Source organism: Strongylocentrotus purpuratus, unplaced genomic scaffold (genome assembly GCF_000002235.5).
Source record: "Strongylocentrotus purpuratus isolate Spur 01 unplaced genomic scaffold, Spur_5.0 spur5_scaffold_15, whole genome shotgun sequence".
Classification (NCBI taxonomy): Eukaryota; Metazoa; Echinodermata; class Echinoidea; order Camarodonta; family Strongylocentrotidae; genus Strongylocentrotus; species Strongylocentrotus purpuratus.
The window spans coordinates 17,282,989-17,304,502 of NW_022145600.1; the positions used below are offsets into that span (position 1 = coordinate 17,282,989).

Below are 21,514 nucleotides of genomic sequence, written 5' to 3' on the forward strand. Positions count from 1 at the left end.
CATCTACATGCAGTATGGAATAACAGTTATTTCTCCAAACTCAAACAAAAACAGTAATGTTGATTATGTTGTGGATAAAGATCATGCAGGATAGGGTAAACACAAAAAAGGTGTCCATCTTTCCATTTTGTTTAAATATATGAGTATAACAACAGGTATCCGTAGATGTGTATGAACCACGATTCCCTCAAAATATATCCTCTGTTAGTATGAAAAATCATTGACTTCCCATGTTTTCATCTACATTGCAGTATGGAATAACAGTGATTTCCCCATTGTCATCCGGGAATAATATTCAATATTTGGTTGTAAAAGTGGTTTATTTATTCAGGGAGTGTAAAACAATGTTATTTGCTTGTTCATCATTTACAGAAAAGCTATGTTTACACAATACTGTCGTAGTTATAAACTTTAAGCCTGAGAAACTTTGAACTTTGTAGTATTAAAATGATGCACAAATACAAACAGAAACAAAACAAACACACCAGCAAAAAACATAACTGACAAGGGGAATAATAAATGTGTGGATGAGCATAAAAGAAGGATTATCTGTGAATTTATCCCCCTAATAATTAGGATGTAGGATTGTAAAAGAAGGTTGGGGGGGGGGGGGTTGATAGTTGCATTATAGAGTCAAATACAAATGTAGGCTTATATTAGGAATATACATTTAATGATTATATATTTCTGCTATAAAATTCATTTAATGAAATGGAGAAGAATAAATGAAATTTTCCATACCATTTTAAAAATATGTGACACCTACTACAGATATTTGAGGAATATTGTCTATTATTTACATCATAACATTATTCTGGGTATTCCTGTCATCTAAGATTTTAAACTAGATTACTAAGAATAATTGGAATTTTTCAGGAGAATTTTAAAAAAGGGAAAAGAGTATATTATCTTGTGTAAATAATACCCATTTCAGTATAGTTTATTGCTTTAAATGACCCTGGGGCTCAAGTTTCTCAATCAGTCCAAATCTGAAGAAATATGGGCGGGCAAATTGATCATGGTATCCCGGGGTCAACTTCCCGTCCCGAGCAGTGGTTGGATTGGTTAGAGGATCGGGTTGGAAAGTCCACTCTCTTGCACGGTGCCCTCTTTCGATAGTTTGTGTGCCTGTAAATATTGGCAGGAGGTACTACTGTTGTGGTATTAAAAGTGTCAGTTACCACTCCGGCTCTATAAACCCCAGCGCAAGCAGCTTTTCATGGCCTGTACGTGACTACGCCATAGGGATATACAATTTGCCAAAGTTTGAGAGTTTACCAAGTCTCGCTCAGCAGGTCCTGAGACTGAGAGAAAAAGAGAGAGGGAGGGAGGGAGAGGGAAAAAGAGGAAGAGAAAGAGATTGAGAGAATAGAATGGACTACATGCTGTTGCCTGGTGAATGACAGGAATTGGAGAAGGAAAACTTCGGGTCATAGAAAAAGCGAAGTTTGTGAGCTTTGCATATATACCTGTGGAGTGAGTAAAAACAGCTGAGCAATGACGGACAACCTTAATCACAGTGGAGAGATATTGAAAGGAGTCCAGGAAACAAGCATAGAGCTGGGGAGTTTGCAACCCGCTGAGGTGACCAAGGTATGATTTGATTGTCTCATGATTCTCTATTGTTGACATCATGATCAGTCAACACAATGCTTGTATAATACTCAAAACTTTGACTCAAGTGTTTGACAAGCATAAGTGCCCTTCCCACCCAAATCGGTTCATGTGAATAGTCATGATTTAGTGTGCTTTGCAGTGGACTTATTCTTTTATTCTTTGGATGTTTTGTGGTCTTTGGGTCACGTGTCCCAAGACAGCTATGTTAGCTTTCAATGATCTTTGGAAAGGCAGTGAATTCTGCATAATCCTTTGTACCAAAAATGAAGTGGAGTGAAGTGGAGGAAATCTGTATGATAGCTACTGCTCTGCACACACGTGAATGTGCACACTATGAAAGCTAGGCTCTCATGCAAGTGGAGATGGTGCACTTAATGTGCAATTTTGGGCTGCATTCAATGATGAATGGGATAGTAGTACCGGTATCTATTGTAATTATTATTTTTCATTATGCAGCAGTCTCTTGCAGTTCAGGGAAGAGCAAACTTGATCCCTATCGCTAAATGTCTTTTGGGTATCTCACTTTTCTTTTCAAAATATTTTACAAATTCACAAATTTCAATTTTCACCGGCATCATAATCTATGTTCAGAACGAGGACTTTAAAAAAAAAGGGGGGGGGGGGGGCACAATGCTCAATTTTTTTGTGACAAGCAAAGAATTAAAATAATAGCAAAATAAAAGAAACAAATAATATGAGGAAAAAAAGGTCATCACCTTGAAGGGATGGGGGCACAAGGTATTTATTTTGGTTTTGAAAAGGGGGGGGGGGGAGGGGAGGCACGAGTTAGGTGTGCCCCCCATTCCCTAAATCTGCCTGTGCCATAATCACCATATTCACTTTACAGTGTACAATCCTCAAAAGTGTATTAATCCAAGGTAGGTAGCCCACATTTGAGTCAAAACAGTTCTTTTCTGTGTGAGAGATATAGCGTTGACTATTTCCCAGGGCAATATATGATCGTGAATTATATCAAATACTTCTATCTTCCAAATTTCATTAAATGGGAATTAGAAACAGGTGATATTTTCTCATACAAATCATAGATGACAATGATTAGCTGGCCTTGACTGCATGATGTAGTGGCAGTGTTTTCCAATAAATTCATCAATATGTCATAACCGGGTTCATCATTGTGCAAATATTCTGTCAATTACATCTAAGCTCATGTAGCGGATAGGCCAAAATTTAGGGTAAATTACTTATTTATGAAACCCTCCTTTCACAGTTTGCAATATTTTCCCCAGCATGCATGCCATGCACATACCTCCCCGGGTTTTGATGAAAGGTCGTGTAGTACACGACTCACAAAGTGATATTTATATCATAGTTATGTGTTTTCTTTTTCATATTGCGTGTTGATAATCTCAAAATATGGAGGATTTATATTGATGTGGGCTCTTAATTTTTTTCCAGTGAATCCTGATCACTTTCCTTTCCCATTAAGAATAAATGGCTAAGCTAATTTATGAATGCATTTATAAATGCTCATAACTTTGATTTTTCATAAAAATGTGTCAATTTTTTTTTATTGCTTGCTTCGGTAGATCACAAAAGTTAAAGACCATATATTCAGGCTAGAAGCATTGTCCATTTGTCCACCATGTGAAAATGTGCGGTACGCCTATCCTGCCAATGTGAACCTGTTAGAATGGTAGAAAACAAATATTCTGGGTTGAATCAGGGATTGGGGTTACACAAAACTTTTTAATTCCTCAAAGTGTGCAGTGACTAGGAGAAGATTGAATAACTTTGGTTTAGTGTATTGAAAAGAGAAAAAGGCTTTATTGCAAACACGATTACATTCAGAAAAAAATGACAGTATGATTTCCTTCATATCATCTGTTTTGAGCCAGAAGGGCATTAACTCTGTGTAATTGAGATAATGCCAATCTGGCTCTAAACAGGCAAAGCACAACATTGTTTCGGAATGAAATACTTCACATTTTTCTTTGTTATCTTGATGTCTTCCACAATTTAGGACTTTCGTTGAAGTATAGTATTACAGATGGAAAACCATACTTTCAAAGACTGTGCATGCTCTGTTATAAAAGAAAAGAAAATGATGAAACCAGCTGTTGTTTTGCTGACTGCCCCACATGTATGACTCTGTAATCAAACTTGGCCAACATCAACTGTGACTTAAATCGAGAATGATACAGGAAAGAGCCGTACCCTCCTGCAGAGGAAACAACCACGCTCTCATGCTCTTTATTTTCCCTTTTTCGAACAGTTCTCGGTTTCACTAGACATAGCGTCTTCAGAGAATCTAGGGCAATGACTGCACATTTTGATAATAATAATAATATTCTGCTTTTATATTTCACTTAATACATCTACAATGTCTCTAAGCTCTTTACAGATATACTATTACCCGATCATTGGATTCAATACTTGCCCGCACACATTGTGTGCACAATCTCCACTTCCTGGGGAGCATTCCAGCCAGGCGTTACTTGTCGCTCAAAAACTGTTTGACCAACAATGACGGTCACATCCTACCGGGTACCCATGCATATAGCACCTGGGTGGAGAGTAGCAAGTGCAGGTTAATGATCTTGCCAAAGGATATATATTGCTGTGTCGGGATTCGAACCCTCGACCTTCGCAGCTCCAGTTAAGCGCTTTTAACCACTCTACCATGACACTCCTGATGCTCTTTTTGCTCTGTATAGATGATATTTTCTGACTGTTACTGGATCCAGAAATGGGTAGTTAACCCTTTGATCTCTGAATTCTCTAATTCCCATAGGCTTAATACATGGACCACATGTGATACCAATAGGCAAATGATTAATAAAGTCTAGATGCTAAAGTAACTTAATTCCCTCCTAGCTTTGAGCAGACAATATATTTTGCTGTAGAGCAAACATCCCAAAGGAAAGAAATTTCAAATATTGAGGAATTATGTTTAATGAATGAATGAAAAGTGATGTTGTACTATACTGCTGTGGCATTTATAGTAGTAGTGGTAGTAGTAGTAGTAGTGGTGGTGGTGGTAGTATTGGTAGTGGTGGTGGTGGTGGTGGTGGTGGTGATTGTGGTGGTGGTGGTGATTGTGGTGGTGGTGGTGGTGGTGGTGGTGGTGATGGTGGTGGTGGTGGTGGTGGTGGTGGTGGTGGTGGTGGTGGTGGTGGTGGTGGTGGTGGTGGAGGTGGTGGTGGTGGTGGTGGTGGTGGTGGTGGTGGTGGTGGTGGTGGTGGTGGTGGTGGTGGTGGTGATTGTGGTGGTGGTAGAGGACAAGGAAACCATTTAAAAGAAAGGAAGAGGAAAACATTTTCTGAAATGTAGTTTAAAAACTACAGGACATTTTTCATGTTAAATGTATGAATTCCATTTATACCACAGTAAAAATAACTCCAAAATCATAGTCATCTTCATTGAGAGATTACAGACAGACACAGAGGAACGAAGCAAAAAAACAAACATATTAGTCAATTTAACATCTGCCCTTGAAAAGACATGTAATTCAATTCCTTTTTTACCTCATTCACCAGATGTACCCATTAAATTTGGTACTTGGTATGACAAATCACTTCTTTCATCATCTTCCTGGTATTTCGAAAAGACAGTAGACCTTCAAACGAATTAGAGATGTCAAGGTTTTCTCTTTTATTTTTGTATTTGTCTCAGGACTCCCACATGCTGTTCAACTTTTAAATCGAAAATGAAAAATTAGTCCAAAATGCCTTTTGAAGCAAGATATGGGTAGTGACATTACCATGGAAGTTGTTTAAAATCCATGACTCCTGTAGTAATGATATCATTTTGATAATATACTAATTATTCATACCCTGACACAAATACTTTTTGAAAGTTAAAAGACAGAATTAATATATTTCCTTCCATTTATCTATATTAAATATGAACAGGCACCGCAAAACCACCCAAAGGTTGCATTATTGGATTTTTAGTTAAAGTTCAATAAAGGTGTAATTCATTAGGACTGTCAAATTTTATTTTTGTAAAGCATATTTCTGATACAGTAAACTTTCTTCCATGTAATTTTGAAATTTGGGTTGAGTGTGCAAATGTTGATTAATGTCTTGCCAAGGGGCATTATAGTGCCACAGCAGGACTTGAACTGTGAACGATGCAATCCACAGTCCGGTGACTTATCCACTAGACCATGACACCTCCACATAGACCATGACACCTCCACTTCAACATCTAATCTAGATATTGAAGTTGTCAGCAAGGTGTCGCTGGCATATCACCTCCCGTACTATAGACATGTACAACCTTCATTTATCTCTAATCATTATCCTCATAATGATGAGATTATTTCTAGTTCAAAGAACATATACATGGGAGAGACGAAGGGTTAAGACCTACACCCACGTCTCAACAGCCCCTCCAATTATTGATCTGCTCTCTCCACATGAAAGTGAAGTCCACCCCACTTTAAGTCACGTCATCCCAGGAGTCTCCATCCCGTTGCTATGTCCCTCAGTCTGTCGGAAGATGGGCTTTTATCTTTTTGATTGAGTGGCAGGGAAATAGGCTGTTTGTCCAGTGAGCCAGAAAATATGACTTTTGTGTGGGATGATAAATCGGGTAGTCCCACCAAAACATCACTTATGATTATTTTGTCCGTTCTGAGGAGGAAACGTGATAGTTCTGTGGGAATGGGAAACATCCCAAACACCATTTTGAAAAATCATCAAATTTGGGGACCCCCATTTGAAAACCCAGTAAAGAATGTTGATGTAATTTGCTCATTCTGATATTTTGGTGAGTAGTGAATTTCGCTGTCCTGCATGCGTTAGCACAGATGCAAGGAGAGTCACGAGACTGAAAAACGTGAGTCATTCAACAATGTTCGAGATTTGGCATTTACACCTAAAAAAATATGTGAAATATCTGTTAGTTTAAAAAAAAAAAACACTCCCGAGGTGCTGTTTTTGCTTTTTCCTTTTTTGCCGTAGTTGCTTAGCAACAAAGGAATGTGAGAAAAAGCAATGATTGCTGCTTGCAGTCTTAATGCAGCTAATTTGTTATTGCTCAACTTGTAGTTGAAAAGTTTTAAAAAATCATTTTGGTGCTGTGTAAACCCTTGTTGTTGGTGGGTTATCATTTTCACTTTCAGATTTTGATAGCCTAAATCTTCACAACCACAGCAGTGCTATACATGCATGTAAACATAGCTATTGTTTTAGAAAGACCCTGAGGAGATGAGCCCATGAGTTATCTCTCCCTTACAGTCAGATAATGTTGTTCAACATGATACAATCTTTAATCTAATCAACAATAAGATCTTCACCCAGACATATTCAGTGGCTAATTTGAGCCAAGTGAAAATGAGGTAAAACCATTGCAGGAGCATGTCTCGATCTCTTCTGTAATCTGTAGATAATGTTCTCTTAACCCGATGACTACTGAATTCTTTAAAGGTAAAGACCAGTTATGGTCATGCGATTGCATTGTGAAAGAAACGTTGTGGAATCGATCAGAAAAGGTTGATCATCTAGCATCTAGCATCTGCAAGGTTCTGGAATCATCAAAATGATAAGAAATTTGGCCCATTCTTCGTAAAGTTACAAGCACTATACACAGAAAGATGTATATGGGACTACCCTATATCTCTCACAGACCATGAGAGAAACAAATTTACCAAATATATGAATTAGCAGGCGGTTTCCTGGCAAATTTTTTATCATCATGTATTAGTCAAAACATATTCTTTCACATGATTGGTAATGAGAGCTTCCATTTCATTTTTTGAAATTGGGACGTTTCCAATACTGGTCTTTACCTTTAATTCCTATAGAAATAATACAGGGCTCACCTGGTTCCCGCAGGCAGAAGGTTAATAGCCTGTGAAAACTAGATGCTGGTGGTATTGTTTCGTTTTACACACCCTCACCCACACCCACACCCACACATGATGTGGTAAGCCATTCCAAGAAAACTGATTTCTGATGGCATATAGTGCACTTCACACTTCCTCTATCTTCTAATACAAATATTTATAAGTGAGTATTAATGAATAGTGATACAATATATGCCACTCTTTTATAGTGTGTATCACATTTCAATACATGTATGACGTCTCTTGTACTCTTGGATGTATTACCCCGGATATACATTGTAGCTCCGGCATTCAAGGAATAGAACCCACCAAGTACCCACTTCCATGTACATGTAATGTACTACACCTGGGTTGAGTGTGGCAAATATGGATTAATGCCTTGCTAATGGACATTCGTTCTTCATCGTGGGTTTGAACTCTGTACCTGGTGGTTCACAGTCCAGAGACTTATTCACTAGACCACAACAACTCTATGCTATGGCCTCTGTTGGTTGCTACTTTTTGTTTTTCCCCACATTCATTTACTCCCAGAATGGTTCCTATTTTGGTGAATTGCTATTTGGTCTACAACCAATTCGTCTACTACCCAATTAGTCTATTCCCATATGGTCTAATATCTACATGGTCTCATAACCATTTTGTCTACTTATCATTTGGTCTAAAGACCATTTAGGCTAAAACTCATTTGGTCTAATCTCCAATAAGTCTACTATTCATTCGGTCTATCAATCATGTGGTGATTATTATCATATGATTATTGGACCATTTATATAGTAGACTGGCTGGGTGCAGACTATATGGGAATAGACTGATTGGGAAGTAGACAAACGGTGTGTAGACCAAACTGCTATTTTGCCCAAAGTGGCAGTTTTTGAGGCAGCCACATGTGAACCAGGCTTGAGAGTCTTTACATGTACGGTATGTTCTCTATCACAAACAGCATCTGATTGCCTTTCATAGATCTCTACTGATTAGTTCATGTTACATGTTTGAGGGTGGTGTATCTAGACACAGTGGTGAATGTCAATATTTTTGTTTGACGGATGAAACCATTATAACAATTTATATTGGGAATGGGAGGGTAATGCATGTATAACCACAAGTTGGTACGCCTTTGAGCACTATTAAAGAGTTTAAAAAAGAACAGTTCTTTGGAGAGTTGGTTAATTGCATTACAAAATGTTGCATTTGTATTTAAAAATTGAATTAGATATTCAAGTTAACCTTTTTTTTCAATTATGTGCACACAAGTCATGTGCTGAATTATTTCTCAACAATAAACATTTAAGTGTTTACTTTCTTCTCAATATTCAAAAGTTTGAATTTGATTTAATGTGTGTAAACTCACTTTTCATATTCTACTTCCGATATTTGTCTTAATTTTTGTCAAGTTTTAGGTAAAACTGAATGTTATTTGGCACTGTTAATTTCCTTCATGGGAATAGCCATTTAAAAAATAGTTACAAACATGTACAATAATATTAACTATAAATACTTTTACTTTTCTTAGCGCTACTGCATACATGTAATTCCACTTGGTTATATATCACCTATCAATTGCAATGGCCTCTATTTAGCTTGACCCATATACATGCACGTTGCTTTTTATGATTCAAAATGAGAGGTTAGCGACTTTGAAACTCAAGCAGTGTATGATTGCTTGTTAGAAACGCCTCAAATTCCATCAACGAGTCCCATTTACTTGTGATTTCAGCAAATCTTCCAAGCCATCTCATCCATCATTGATCCATTTCAAGTAATGAGATGTATATATTTTGGATTTAAAGAAAGCCGTTGGACTTTTCAAGGAAGAGTGATAGCCACCGGTTGTTGCTCTTGCTTCATTTTGTTTTCTCCTCCAGTTGAAGATGTGGGTGTTTTGTTTTATTTATATTTCTTAGTGAAATTGTAGTCAGTGCAAAATTTGTTCTTGTAAATTGATAGCCATTTCACTTTTGATACGTCAATCAGATATTTGTCAGTATCACATAAGATTTTTGTGTGTAAATGAAGTAGAGGCTACATTTTTTAAGATGAAACGATTAAGAATGCACGAGAAGCAAAAGAGAAAACTTTGTATCTTGTTGAAGCATTACATCATTAAACATTAAATTAACCGGAAATAAATTTGATTAGGAAAAACACATTTATTATTTACTTGACAGTAATTGTTATTGTACCAAAAAAGAAATTGAAAGAAATGGAGAGGTATCATCTCTCACATCTAAATTAGTCAACTAAACATATTCTTGTGGTGATATCAACCTGATTTATTTCTCTTTTAATAGGGGAAAAGATATAAAAGTAATCCAATAACATTTCTGTGTTTATCGACTGACATTCCTAAGAAGGCATAAAAACATGTCTTTTATTGCTTTCTTGTATTAGATTTTTTAAAGTTCCAACATTTGACAGGGACAAAAGTTGTGACTAAGATTTCTAGAGGTTGACATGAAGTCAAAAGCCTGTAGTAAATTTGTGGGCTTTCAATCACATGGTGATGTCACCTGACATTTGACAGCAATTGCTGCTAGGGGGTTATTTAAGACCCTGTTCACACTTACAACTCCTTCATGCTTTTGTCATGCCGAAACAAAAGCCAACCGTTTCTATTATACAAAAGAAAGATTTGATCTAGGATTTAATGTTTGGAAAACATTTTTCAAACATCCAACTATTTGTCAAAACTTGCTGTGGGTTAAGAAGTACAGGCCACCTTGTTGTCGGTGTATCTTCATACTTTAATTTCAAAGAGTCATAGAGATAGAGCAAACTACCTCTTGAAGATGTAATTGAGTCCTACAGAATGTTCAGTAGAGGTGTTTCTGTTCCCATATTCCTGTGAGTATGCTCTTTCAGGGGTAACCCAGTATAGAGCATGCTCAGTTCTTGGGTGTGAAAGGATCTAACTGTATGAACCTTTTACCTTTATTTCTTAGGCCATGCCTGTGATGCCCATAGTTTGATAGAAGGTGATCGAAGCTACGAGAATGAGGATATTTGTGAGAGCATGACCCGTGCATTAAGGTCTAGCAGGGGGCTGTTTTTATGTTGGTATTTGAGAGATTTACTTAGGCACCTTGCACTTGCCTGGGGTTGGAAAAAAGTAGAATGAGCGGATTGATTGATTTGACAGGCAGTGTGAAAACTTCTGCAAACTCATTCTCTTTTTAACCTTGTACCATTTATTTGAAATTCATATATTTATTTTGAAGATCTGATGGAGTGATTCTTTGAAAAATAAACAATGAAGCTCCTTTGTTTATTTTCAAAATAAAAATTCAATATTTTGTTTTGTTTAATATAGTGTGAATGACAACTGCTCTTTAAGCAAATTCAGGTTGCTTCTATTTAAAAGATGATTGATGGTTTTATGGTTTGATGGTTTGTTTTTTACTCAACTGCTGCAAAAGCAGGTGTGTCTTTGTAATAGTAATAAGCAACCAGGGGACTTGGTGATGGGGATTAACACCTCAGCAAAGGGCACTAGTGCACTGACTTGGTTTTGAACTCAGGGCCTCATGGTTATGAGACCATTGCTCTACCACTGAGCCATAAACAAAAGTTACTAGAAGATTGCAGGTGTGTGATATATTTATGTTTGTCAAATATTACTCACTTGTTGCTTGCAAAAGTGTTTGCAAATGCTATGCATTATAGTGTGGGGAACTTTAATACCCTCAAGTCACGAAACTAAAAGTTTAAAACGATTGAGGTAAATCTTATAGAGCCAAAAATGTTATTATGCCATGAGTAGCTATATGAAACCAAACTCTCAATTCTAATACCTTTAACCTTTTGGGCAAACAGTATTTAGAGAACATATCAGTAACCCATAAATATGTACCCTTTGACCATAAATATTTCTGTAATAATTGGGTCAAAAAAATTGCTCTCCTGCTGTGCATGGGATAGAATTTCTGAGCTTGAAGCTCATTTTCTGTAATGTTTTGTTTGAAATCCTACACATTTTGAAATTATATACATAGCTTAACCAAGCTGGAGGAAATTTCATAGAAATAGTCTTCAGATTCAGTCTCTGCAATATTTACAATTTTAAACTGTTGCCTAGCTCAGCTTGCCTTTAATCAAAATTAGCAGTGGGAAATGGGGAGGGGGAGGGGGGCACATCTCACCACCCCCCTTCCCCCCTCTATAGACTATAGCAAAATCTAATCTGGAAAGTCATAAGTACACGTGAAAATAGAAATGTGCCCCCTTATCGTCCCCCACAGCAACAACAAAAAATAACATCTACAAATGTGATACCAATTTTTGTTGTTTAGTGCTTGTCAGAGAATTAGAAGATTTGTGCCTGAACCCCCGGCCTGCTGTGAATGGATGTATCCAGGCATATTTCTCCTCTTGCAGGAAACATTTGCTAGGTCATGACCTCTCATACCAAGGCATTATGAAAATAAATGCTGGATTGAAAAGAGTCATAAAAATGTAATGAAAAGAAGATCATATTTTTCTCATGGGATAAAAAATATCAAATGGGCCTACATGGCATGAGGATCAGTAATGTTTGAAAGGAATTTGTAACTGTGATTGATGTTACCTTGCCCAGTGGTAGATCTACCCCACCCCCCCCCCTTCCCACCTCTCCGCTGAATGTACATGTATTATCTGGCATAGACTGAAGTGCACATCAAATATAAAAACAAAATCCCTTCATTCCCCCTATTTTATACCCCCAAGTTTATACCCCAAAAGCACCTTTCTTGTTTCGCTTGTCAGAGAATTTTAGGGGCGAGAAGGCCCCTCCCCCTTCCGCCCCCCAAATATTGTTGTGCTGTTACTACTTACCTACTTTGTATGTGCAGTTTGTAATTCTAGGGATATCAGCTGCATAATTTCTCATCTTCTGATTCTCATGCTGTCGTTCGTTTGTACTTTTATCAACTCCAATTTCCTGCCCCTCGTTGAGATTACTTAGTGATTACACATGCAATAAAGATCAACGCAGCAGCTACAATGTATAATGCACTTCCTCCATAAATGTAATTTAGCACCTAGTAAGGAGGTCATTTGAAGTATCTTGGTCATTATAGCCGAGGTATAAGGACTCATTCACTTGACTTTCAATCTAAAGGTTTAGGATTTTCATACCTATCTGCATGGCACCATTGAAAACATTGATATAAATTTGCCACTCTGTGAATGGGTATCTTGAGTGCTACAAAGTTTTCCTTGTGAGAAGATTGGATTTTATTTTTTTTCAATTATTCTTGTTGTTATTCATAAGAGCTCATTTTGTATGTTTATGTTAGAGGAACTTAGGTGGTTGTTATCATAGAATTCCATTTTTCCAGGGCTGTATTTGAGATTTTGATAGCTTTGATTTTACTTTCAACTTTTCAGAGCTAAGTTGCTTTCTGCTTCCATGAGGAATATTGGATCACTTCACTGTAGTGCATGTGGTATACAAATGTGTGTAACTTAGGCTGCGTTCATGCTTAAATTTTGAAGGCAGAATGAGCGATCTGAAACGCTCATCGTAAACGCTCATCGTGATCGCAGTTCCACGATGTAGTGTTCATGCTTACTTCTCTGGCTCCCCCAGGCAATTCTCAGTGTGTGGCCTTAATTGGTCTTCCAGCTGGATTCGCAAACCTTCACTGTGCATGCTACGTAGACCCACTAGAGGTCAGTGCGTTGACCCCATTTAAACGCGTTTACAAATTGTAAACGCATCTTTTTGTGAGTTTACGATCGGCGATCGTGATCGCCGTTTTTCGGTGATTCTACAAAAGTGAGCTAAGACGCAACCGTGTTTTAAACTAAACGCGTAACAGATGCCTGATTCTGGCCGTCAAAATCAAGCATGAACGCGCCCTTAGATCTAGTCCTATTATGTTGGGATACAGGGGCGGCGATTGTTACTCCACATACTTGTGCTACTTATAAGGAACTCGTTTGTGATCATCTTTGAAAACTAGTTCCGCTAGGGAAGCCAATGAACAGATGTAGCCTTTGTCAGGTATTAGCGAAAATACATTTACAGAATGTGTGCAAGGATACAGGTACATTTCTTATTACCTAGTACCTACTCTTGGAGAAAGGAGAGTAGAACACTTGCCTTGCTTCCTTGCATATCTATATAGATGTGTTCACACAGATATGTTGTAGTTTTAGATTTTCAATGAGCAAAATCTCAAAGTTATACGATCTATTAACAATGACAAGGGCCACATGGGACCAAAAACAAAGAGTATTCAAACTACTTGTACAAGATGGCATCACCTCAAAGTTAATTGTATCCATGCACCCAGCACAAAACTTTGAGTGAGAACTAGGGGAAGTTCACCCTGATAGTTAGTTGGTTTTTAATAGAAGCAGCAAAATGAGAGGAACAGATCATTGAAAATTTGAGTAAATTAAAAATAAGAAAGTTATGAAATTTGGAAGGTGCAATCAATCAAACAAAAAAAAAGCAACTCTGTTCCATTCGCCTTGTACTTAAAAATCTCAACAATTTATATTTATATTTAAATTTACCCTAAATATAGTAATTTAATTTTGTGTATATAACCCCTTTAGGAAAAACCATTCCATCATCAATGAGTAAGAAAAAAGGAAGTTTATACATTTTTCTGTACAGGACACTGTCATTGGAGAGGAGCTGGTATGATATGTTACCAATTGTGTTTCACTAATGACAACTTCAAAAATTCATAAATTTACTTTTGCTCAAACTTTCACTAATTTGTAGTTCTCATTTTCTGCTTTTATAAAAACTAACTTTTTACCAGGGTAGGCTTTTCCTTTTAAGAAATATGGAGCGAAAGTTATTTGTCATCAACAATTTTGGTGATTGTGTACATTAGTACTTATTTAGTAGACTAGTGAAAGCAGTGTATCGTATCTTTTTATATGTATGTGAAGCTAACTGGTAAATATATAGGTGTAGTCAAAGTCTGTTCATTGATATACATCCAAATGTGTATGTTTAACCAAAATGAGTCCAATTACATGTACATCAACAAAACATAAACAGGAAAGGTGTGTGTGGTTGAAAAATGATGAGTGAATAAGATTAAAGTTCATCTTGCATGAAGTTAATTAATGGGCTTGAAATTTGGATTTACATTGAAAGTGAAAATGTTGACAGGATGCGAAGGAAATATAGAGGTCATGATATTGCAAGTTTTTAATTAACAATCAGTAATTAGAGTTCATGCAGCCTTTGGTATTTGCATACAGGGGCAGATCTAGGGGAGGTTGGTGGTTTAAACACCCCCCTTGGACGGCCAAGTGAAGAAAAAAAAAAGTAGAAAGAAAGAAGGAAAAAGAAGGAAAAAAAAGTAAAACAGTAAAACGGCGCAATTTTTGGAAAATACTGGATCAGCCACTGGGTCAAACACCCCCTTGGCAAAAAGCTAGATCTGCCCCTGGCATAGAAAGGGTACCGTAAATGTATCACAGTACATGCTACATTGAAATATAAATGTTTTTGCTAAATAAAAATTTGCTGAATACTTTGTTTTTGTTATCTGAAAAACATAAACCAAGTTCTACATACCTGTCAGTTCAAAAGACTCAAGTTGGTTCAGCCTCATTACAAACGGAGTGTTTTTAGGAATTTTATTGAGAGATGGGTTAAGCTATTTTGTTTGAGCTGTGCTGTTTTTTAAAATCAATTTCTCTATTTCTATTATGTCCGCTGTTTGTTGACATAATTTATATTTGTCATTTTTCATGTGTGGTGATTTAAGTTTGTTTCAGTTTGGAATGTCCTGTTTCATAAACAATAATGAAACATGCATTATTGTTACTGGGCAATCCCAGGCTATTTTGGTCTCTTATTTTCTGCCCCATACATTACCAAGAATTAATAATAATTGAATAGGAATAATAATAATAATAGCATCAAAACCTGGCTTGTTCTTTGGTCTGATTCAGTCTCTTGTGCTGCTATCAACTTGATAGAATCATCCTGGACCCGTTGCATAAAACGTAATGTTTGGATCAGTGAACAAGCCGAGATGTGCCCGTTAGAATGTATAGTTCCTACTGGTGTAGGTATTTATTCAATCTGTAAAGATAATGCACAAAAAATAACATATTTTGAGTTATCTTGTTCATACTCTGAGTCTGACATGTTCTTAATAAATGGTTTGAAATGTACAATTCTTTTTGTGACCTGGTTCTTATTTATGTTTTCCTTATATAGAAAAGAATCTACAAAAGCCTGATTAATGAATGACCCATATCCTCTAAATTGCCTAAGTGTTTGAGTGTACGTAGCAGACAATATTGCTTGTTATCAAAAACCAATTTACAAATCACCTTCAGATCTTTAACTAAATCACTAACAACTCACTCACTGACACATTACCTTAAATTCCTATACACAAAAATTGTGCTCCTAACTTCAACCTATTTTCACGTGTACATTATTTACCAAGAACTTTGACTTTTGTTTATAACTTTCCTTTTCCTTCTTGTTTTACATAATCACATCATCAACACATTATTTACATAATTATATCATTAATCCAAAGAACTTACTTCTGTGGCGGGACACAAATTAACATGCTGAAAATGAGCAAATGATGACGAGCTGACAATTCCTTCCTGTCAACGTGTTGAAATAAAAGTGAGTGACAACTGAACGTGCCGTACTAAAACCACCGTGAAAGAAATTGCTACGGTATCTTCAGAAAGAAAAATCCAAAGAAAATACGACTCTAACTGTTTGAGCTTACAAAGTAACGGGAAAAAACGGTCTCAAAATAAATACCTTTGCAACGATTGAATTTCCTTAATAATATGAAAAACAACAATTTCATACCAAAACATCCTCCCCACCCAATGAGGGAATTTGTCCTCATGATATAAATGAAGAAAATCTTACATCCGAAAAAATGCAAAGATTAATCAGTTCTTAAGTTTACAATGTTTCAAACTTAAAGTTCTCGTGTAACCTAATCTTCGTAACCTTCTGCGGGATAGATTACAGCAATCTTCGTGATCGGGCGACGGTACTCAGAGTTCATAGTCTTTACTTTCACGTTCCGTACTTTACCGTCATCACCCGGAAACACCTCGATTATGCGAGCAATTGTCCACTTGCTACGCACAGAGTTCGCGTCTGCGAACATAACGATATCATCAACGCGTACATTACGTCGATGCACATTCCATTTTCTTCTAGGAGTTAACAGTGGCAATACGTCCCGCGTCCAGCGTTGCCAGAATGAATCTACGATGCGCTGAACCAGCTCTACTCTGTGCCTCGGATTTCGCGTTTCCAAGAATGGACCTTGCGCTACGTCCCCTGATGCTCGTCCCAGAAGCATGTCATTCGGTGAGATGTACCCGCCATCATCTGGATCGGTCGACAGCCTGCCAATTGGTCTCTGGTTGACCAGATTCGCCACCTCAGCCAGACAAGTTAAAAGCTCAAATGGTGCCAACACTTGCTCCCCAATTGCCTTCTTCAAAGCATGTTTGCAGCTTTTGACTAAAGCCTCCGCACAGCCGTTCTGATGTGGTGCTCCTGGAGTGGTAAATCTCCATACGGTACCTCTCTCAGCACAAAAGTCCTGAAGTTCTTCGTTGGACAGTCCCTCAGTCATCTTCCTTAACTCCCGTTCAGTACCGACAAACTGAGTGCCGTTGTCGCTTAGGATGCTGGCCGGTTGTCCTCTCACAGCGAAAAAAACGCCGCAGTACCTGCATAAACTCCATGGCACTGCAATCTACTGCCAGCTCGAGATGAACGGCCCTTGTGTTCAAGCAGGTAAAGATGACTCCGTAATGCTTCGACGTCTTGTTGCGTCCCACTCGCACGGTTAGTGGCCCGAAGTAATCGCACGATGTGAAGTGGAACGGTGGTGTATTCGGAGCTAATCTCTCCCTAGGTAGCTGGGCCATTTCTTGGGTCTCAGTTTTTTGCAGAAAAGCTCTGCATTTAGTACACCTGTACTTGAGCGTTTTGATAAGTTTATGGCCCCGTAGAATCCAGTACTTTAGCCTTATCTTTGCCATTGTTGCAGCTACTCCACTATGACTCATCTCATGAACATGACGAGTAATCAACTTGGAAACATGATGTCCATACGGAAGAAGAGCAGGATGCTTGTGCTCGAATGATGTCATCGCTTTATCTATCCTGCCTCCTACTCGAATGACTCTATAGTCATCAATGAACGGACTCAAGGACTTCAGTTCTCCCTTCTTGATTCGTGATTCCATGCCTTTCTGTACGTCTCTGATGATGTACCTTTCTCCCTCCTCTAGTTCTGCGGGAGTCATTCCTTTACTGGTCTCTTTCTCCTGATTTCCCCGTCTAGCCTTTAGTTTCTTCACAAACTTTAACAACAACGTTGCGACTCTGACCAGTTTCCTCCAGCTGGAGAACCTCTCATAATCGATTAGGTCACAACTTAAACCCACAGCTAGAACCGTCTTCTCATGACGCCTCTCCTTCTCAACGTCAGGTAGATTCGTAAGAACCTTCACTTCCTCAGGCCAATCAGATCTTGACTGTTGTAGGAAGTCTGAACCGTGTTGCCATGACCCCTTCAGTTCACTTGCCTTCAGTCCTCTTGACAACACATCTGCTATGTTGTCTACTCCTGAGATATGTCGCCATTTGCTGGGGTCTGTGTTGCTCTGGATCTCTCCTACCCTAGTAGCAATGAACGTCTTGAAGTTCCTTGCCTTAGACCTCACCCATGAGAGGGCTATAATACTGTCTGTAAAGAGGATGACATCATCTATCTCCATCGTCAGCTGCTCTACTATCGTCTTGTACAGTCGGCTGGCAAGAACTGCAGCCTGAAGTTCAAGGCGCGGAACCGTCAGTGGCTTCAGTGGTGCCACTCGTGATTTCGCTGCCACAAATCTTGTCTTGTAGTCTCCATCCTCCGTCTCCCACCTCAGGTATGCACATGCTCCGAAGGCGTGCATTGATGCATCACTGAAGATACATAGTAGCGGCTTCCCAACTACATCCTTCGGAGTCAAACATCTCTCAAACGTTACTTCCTTGAGCTCTTCCATCTCTTGAAAGAATCTCTTCCACTCTATCTGGCATTCCTCTGGAAGAACTGCATCCCAGTCATAGCCAGCTTCCCACATCTTCTGTAGTCCTATCTTTGCTCGGATGACAAACGGTGCTGTGTAGCCAATAGGATCAAAGATTCGAGAAACCTGGCCTAGGATGATTCTCTTGGTTAGCTCCTTATCCAAGAACTTCTCAACTTTCACCCTGTAAGAGAACTCATCCCTTTTTCTGTCCCAGAAGACTCCTAGCACCTTTTCCTCTGCTAGACTCTCCATCAGAGTTTTCTCCATTTCATCTCCTCCTGCTCCCTTTAGCTGTGTGCTTGAAGTCCAGCCTTTCACCTTAAACCCACCATTAGCGAGAATATTGTCAATGCTCTCAGTTAAGGCTTGAGCTTCCTCTCTCGTATTTGTAGATGTGCAGATATCATCCATGTATGAGTCTCTCTTCAACACATCTGCAGCCTCTGGGGACTGAGTGCGTCCCTCTTCTGCAGTGAGCCTCAATGCTGTCTGCGCCATTGCTGAAGCCGGTTTGTCACCGAAGGTAACAACTTGCATCACATAGGTATCAGGCTTTCTATCAACTTGCAAGTCTCTCCACAAGAATCTGTGTACGTGTTGATCAGATTCCGGTATCAGCACCCTATGATACATTTTGGAGATGTCCGCACAGACTGCTACTGGCTTCTCCCGAAATCGTATGATGACTCCAAACAAATTATTCAACAGGTCAGGCCCCTTCATCCAGAAATCATTGAGACACTTGCCTTGGTACACTGATGAAGAGTTGAAGACAATTCGTATCGGTGTGCTCTTTTTCTCTGGTCTCAATACGGCGTGATGAGGGATGTAATGCACAGGACCGTTGTACGACTCCATCTCCTCAGCCGTTAGCTTCCTAGCAAAATCCATCTGAACCATCTCCTTGATTTGATGGTCATAGGCCTTTGCATGCTCTGCATCCTTCATCAGCCTTTTCTCAGTAGCACAGAGCATTTTCTCCACTAGAACCTTATTGTCTGGAAGTTCTCTAGGATCTTTCAACCATGGGTACGGTACCAGCCACTGCTGTCCTTTCTTCTGACAGGCCTTGGTGATTAACTTCTGTTCATCTGTCTCCATAGCTGGACATGCCACACCCATGGACTCCGTCGTCCAGAAATCCTGCAGGTCAATAGGATTTCCAACCACCTGTACATTAAGTACACTTCCACTGCTCTGTCCTGGCTTGCCACCAAATACCACCCAACCAAGTGGAGTTCGCGTAGCCACTAGATGTCCTCTTTCTCTTGACTTGACGTCACCAAGATGTAGTCTTGCATAATCAGCACCGATGAGTAGATCAACTGACCCGTCTCCTCTGTTGAGCTTATCAAGATCGAAAATCCTTGCAAGCTCCCGAACTTCAACACTTCTGATGTTGTCGTTGATCACATCTAGTCCAATAGCTTTCACATTAACAACTCGATGATTGTCCAAAGACTCTACCTTCACCCGATACCACTTAGAATTAGTAGTCTCTCTATCTCCGCCGACCTTTGTGATCACTATTTGAACCGGATCACCCTCCAGGTTGAGCTTTTCTGCTACTCCCTTCCTGATCAGTGTCACCTGAGAACCCGAGTCCAGTAAACAGTTGCCAATGACCGCTCCCTTTGGACCACGAACCTTGACTGTAAGAATTGGCAGAAGAGTTTCACTCGATCCGGTGCTTGCAACATCCACAGTAGATTCCTGGATCTTTATGGTTGAATGTAACAAAGGATGGTGAAAGGAAGAACATCGATCACACTTCTTTCTTCTCCGACATGTAGTCATCCGATGTTCCTTGCCAGCCCGTTTCAGACAGCTAAAACAAGCCCTGTTTTCCTTCATCAACTCGTACCTCTCCTGCTGGCTCATCTTAACGACCTTCTGACACTTATCGACCCAATGATCATTGGATTTACAGAGCCAACACTTAAAGTCTGGTTTGCGACCTTCATTTCCTTTGTCCTCCTGTGTCAGATGGTGTATGAAGGCACCCTGCTTTGACTTGCTATCTGACCTTCCTTCTCGAATCGATGCAGTCGCCCTGATACGAGTTTGCAATTCCTGGCTCAGCCATTCCATTAAGCACTTCAAAGTTGGCGACTTCTGTTGACGTAACCAGATCTTACGATCTTCATTCGTAAGCTTTCGCTCTATCAATGACAACATGTGAGAATTGTTCATGTCCTCCTCCTTGTTGATTTCCTTCAGAGTGTTGTAGCTCCTCCTCACTAACCCTGCTAGTTCAATGAACCCTTTATCATCTCCGTCTTTCAAGTTCTTGAACTTCGTGATGTCGTAGATAACAACATCTGCAACATTCCTCTGATCACCGTAGATGACATCTAGTTGCTCCCAAGCTGCGTTGTAGTCTGTTCCTATGCCTTGAATCACTTCAAGTGCTTTGCCTTGTAAACTAGTACGCAGAATGGTTATACAGTCCCTCTCCGTGTATTTGGACTCGATAAGATGTTTAAAGTCCGATTTGAAGGTCTGGTACTCTCTGATGTCTCCTGAGAAACGTGGCAACTTTGGTTTCTCTATCTGTACGTGACATGCTGTTGTATTTCTCACTTCTGACCTTGGGCTTTCAACCTCTCTTGTGGTGTCAACCGTGTCATCCGCGCCGGTACTATTGCCTACATAGTCCACAACCTTCAACTTCATCTGCATGAAGCTATTCATGCACTCCTCCATCCACGCCTGCTCTGCTTCATACGCGGTGTCATCGAGAACCTCAGAATAGGCATCATGCTTTGCCTCCACATTTTCATACAGTTTGCGGAATTCGTGATAGCTCTCATCTACCTCCTTGATGGATCTTTCAGTGTTCAAAAGGGCCTGTAGTTGGTTCATACCCCTTGTGAGCTTCCCTTTTGCCGTTCTCCTCTTAACTTTCAGCTCGCCTGCAGTTTCAGCCATCTTGTCCGTCTGATTCCAATCCCGGAGTTTCGTGAGAAATTGAATTATGTTTGGATCAGTGAACAAGCCGAGATGTGCCCGTTAGAATGTATAGTTCCTACTGGTGTAGGTATT

The 21,514-nt window shown here is 39.2% G+C and overlaps 1 protein-coding gene across 1 annotated transcript in view; it reads left to right on the forward strand.

Annotated features, from left to right (window-relative positions):
* The first annotated feature begins 1,173 nt into the window (after positions 1-1,173).
* Positions 1,174-21,514, forward strand: part of LOC580019 (solute carrier family 28 member 3) — a 41,862-nt gene continuing 21,521 nt past the window's right edge. The window contains exon 1 of the mRNA XM_003724985.3: positions 1,174-1,593. Within this exon, the coding sequence (XP_003725033.2) occupies positions 1,498-1,593 (96 nt within the window). The 5' untranslated portion in view covers positions 1,174-1,497. The remainder of the gene's footprint in view (positions 1,594-21,514) is intronic.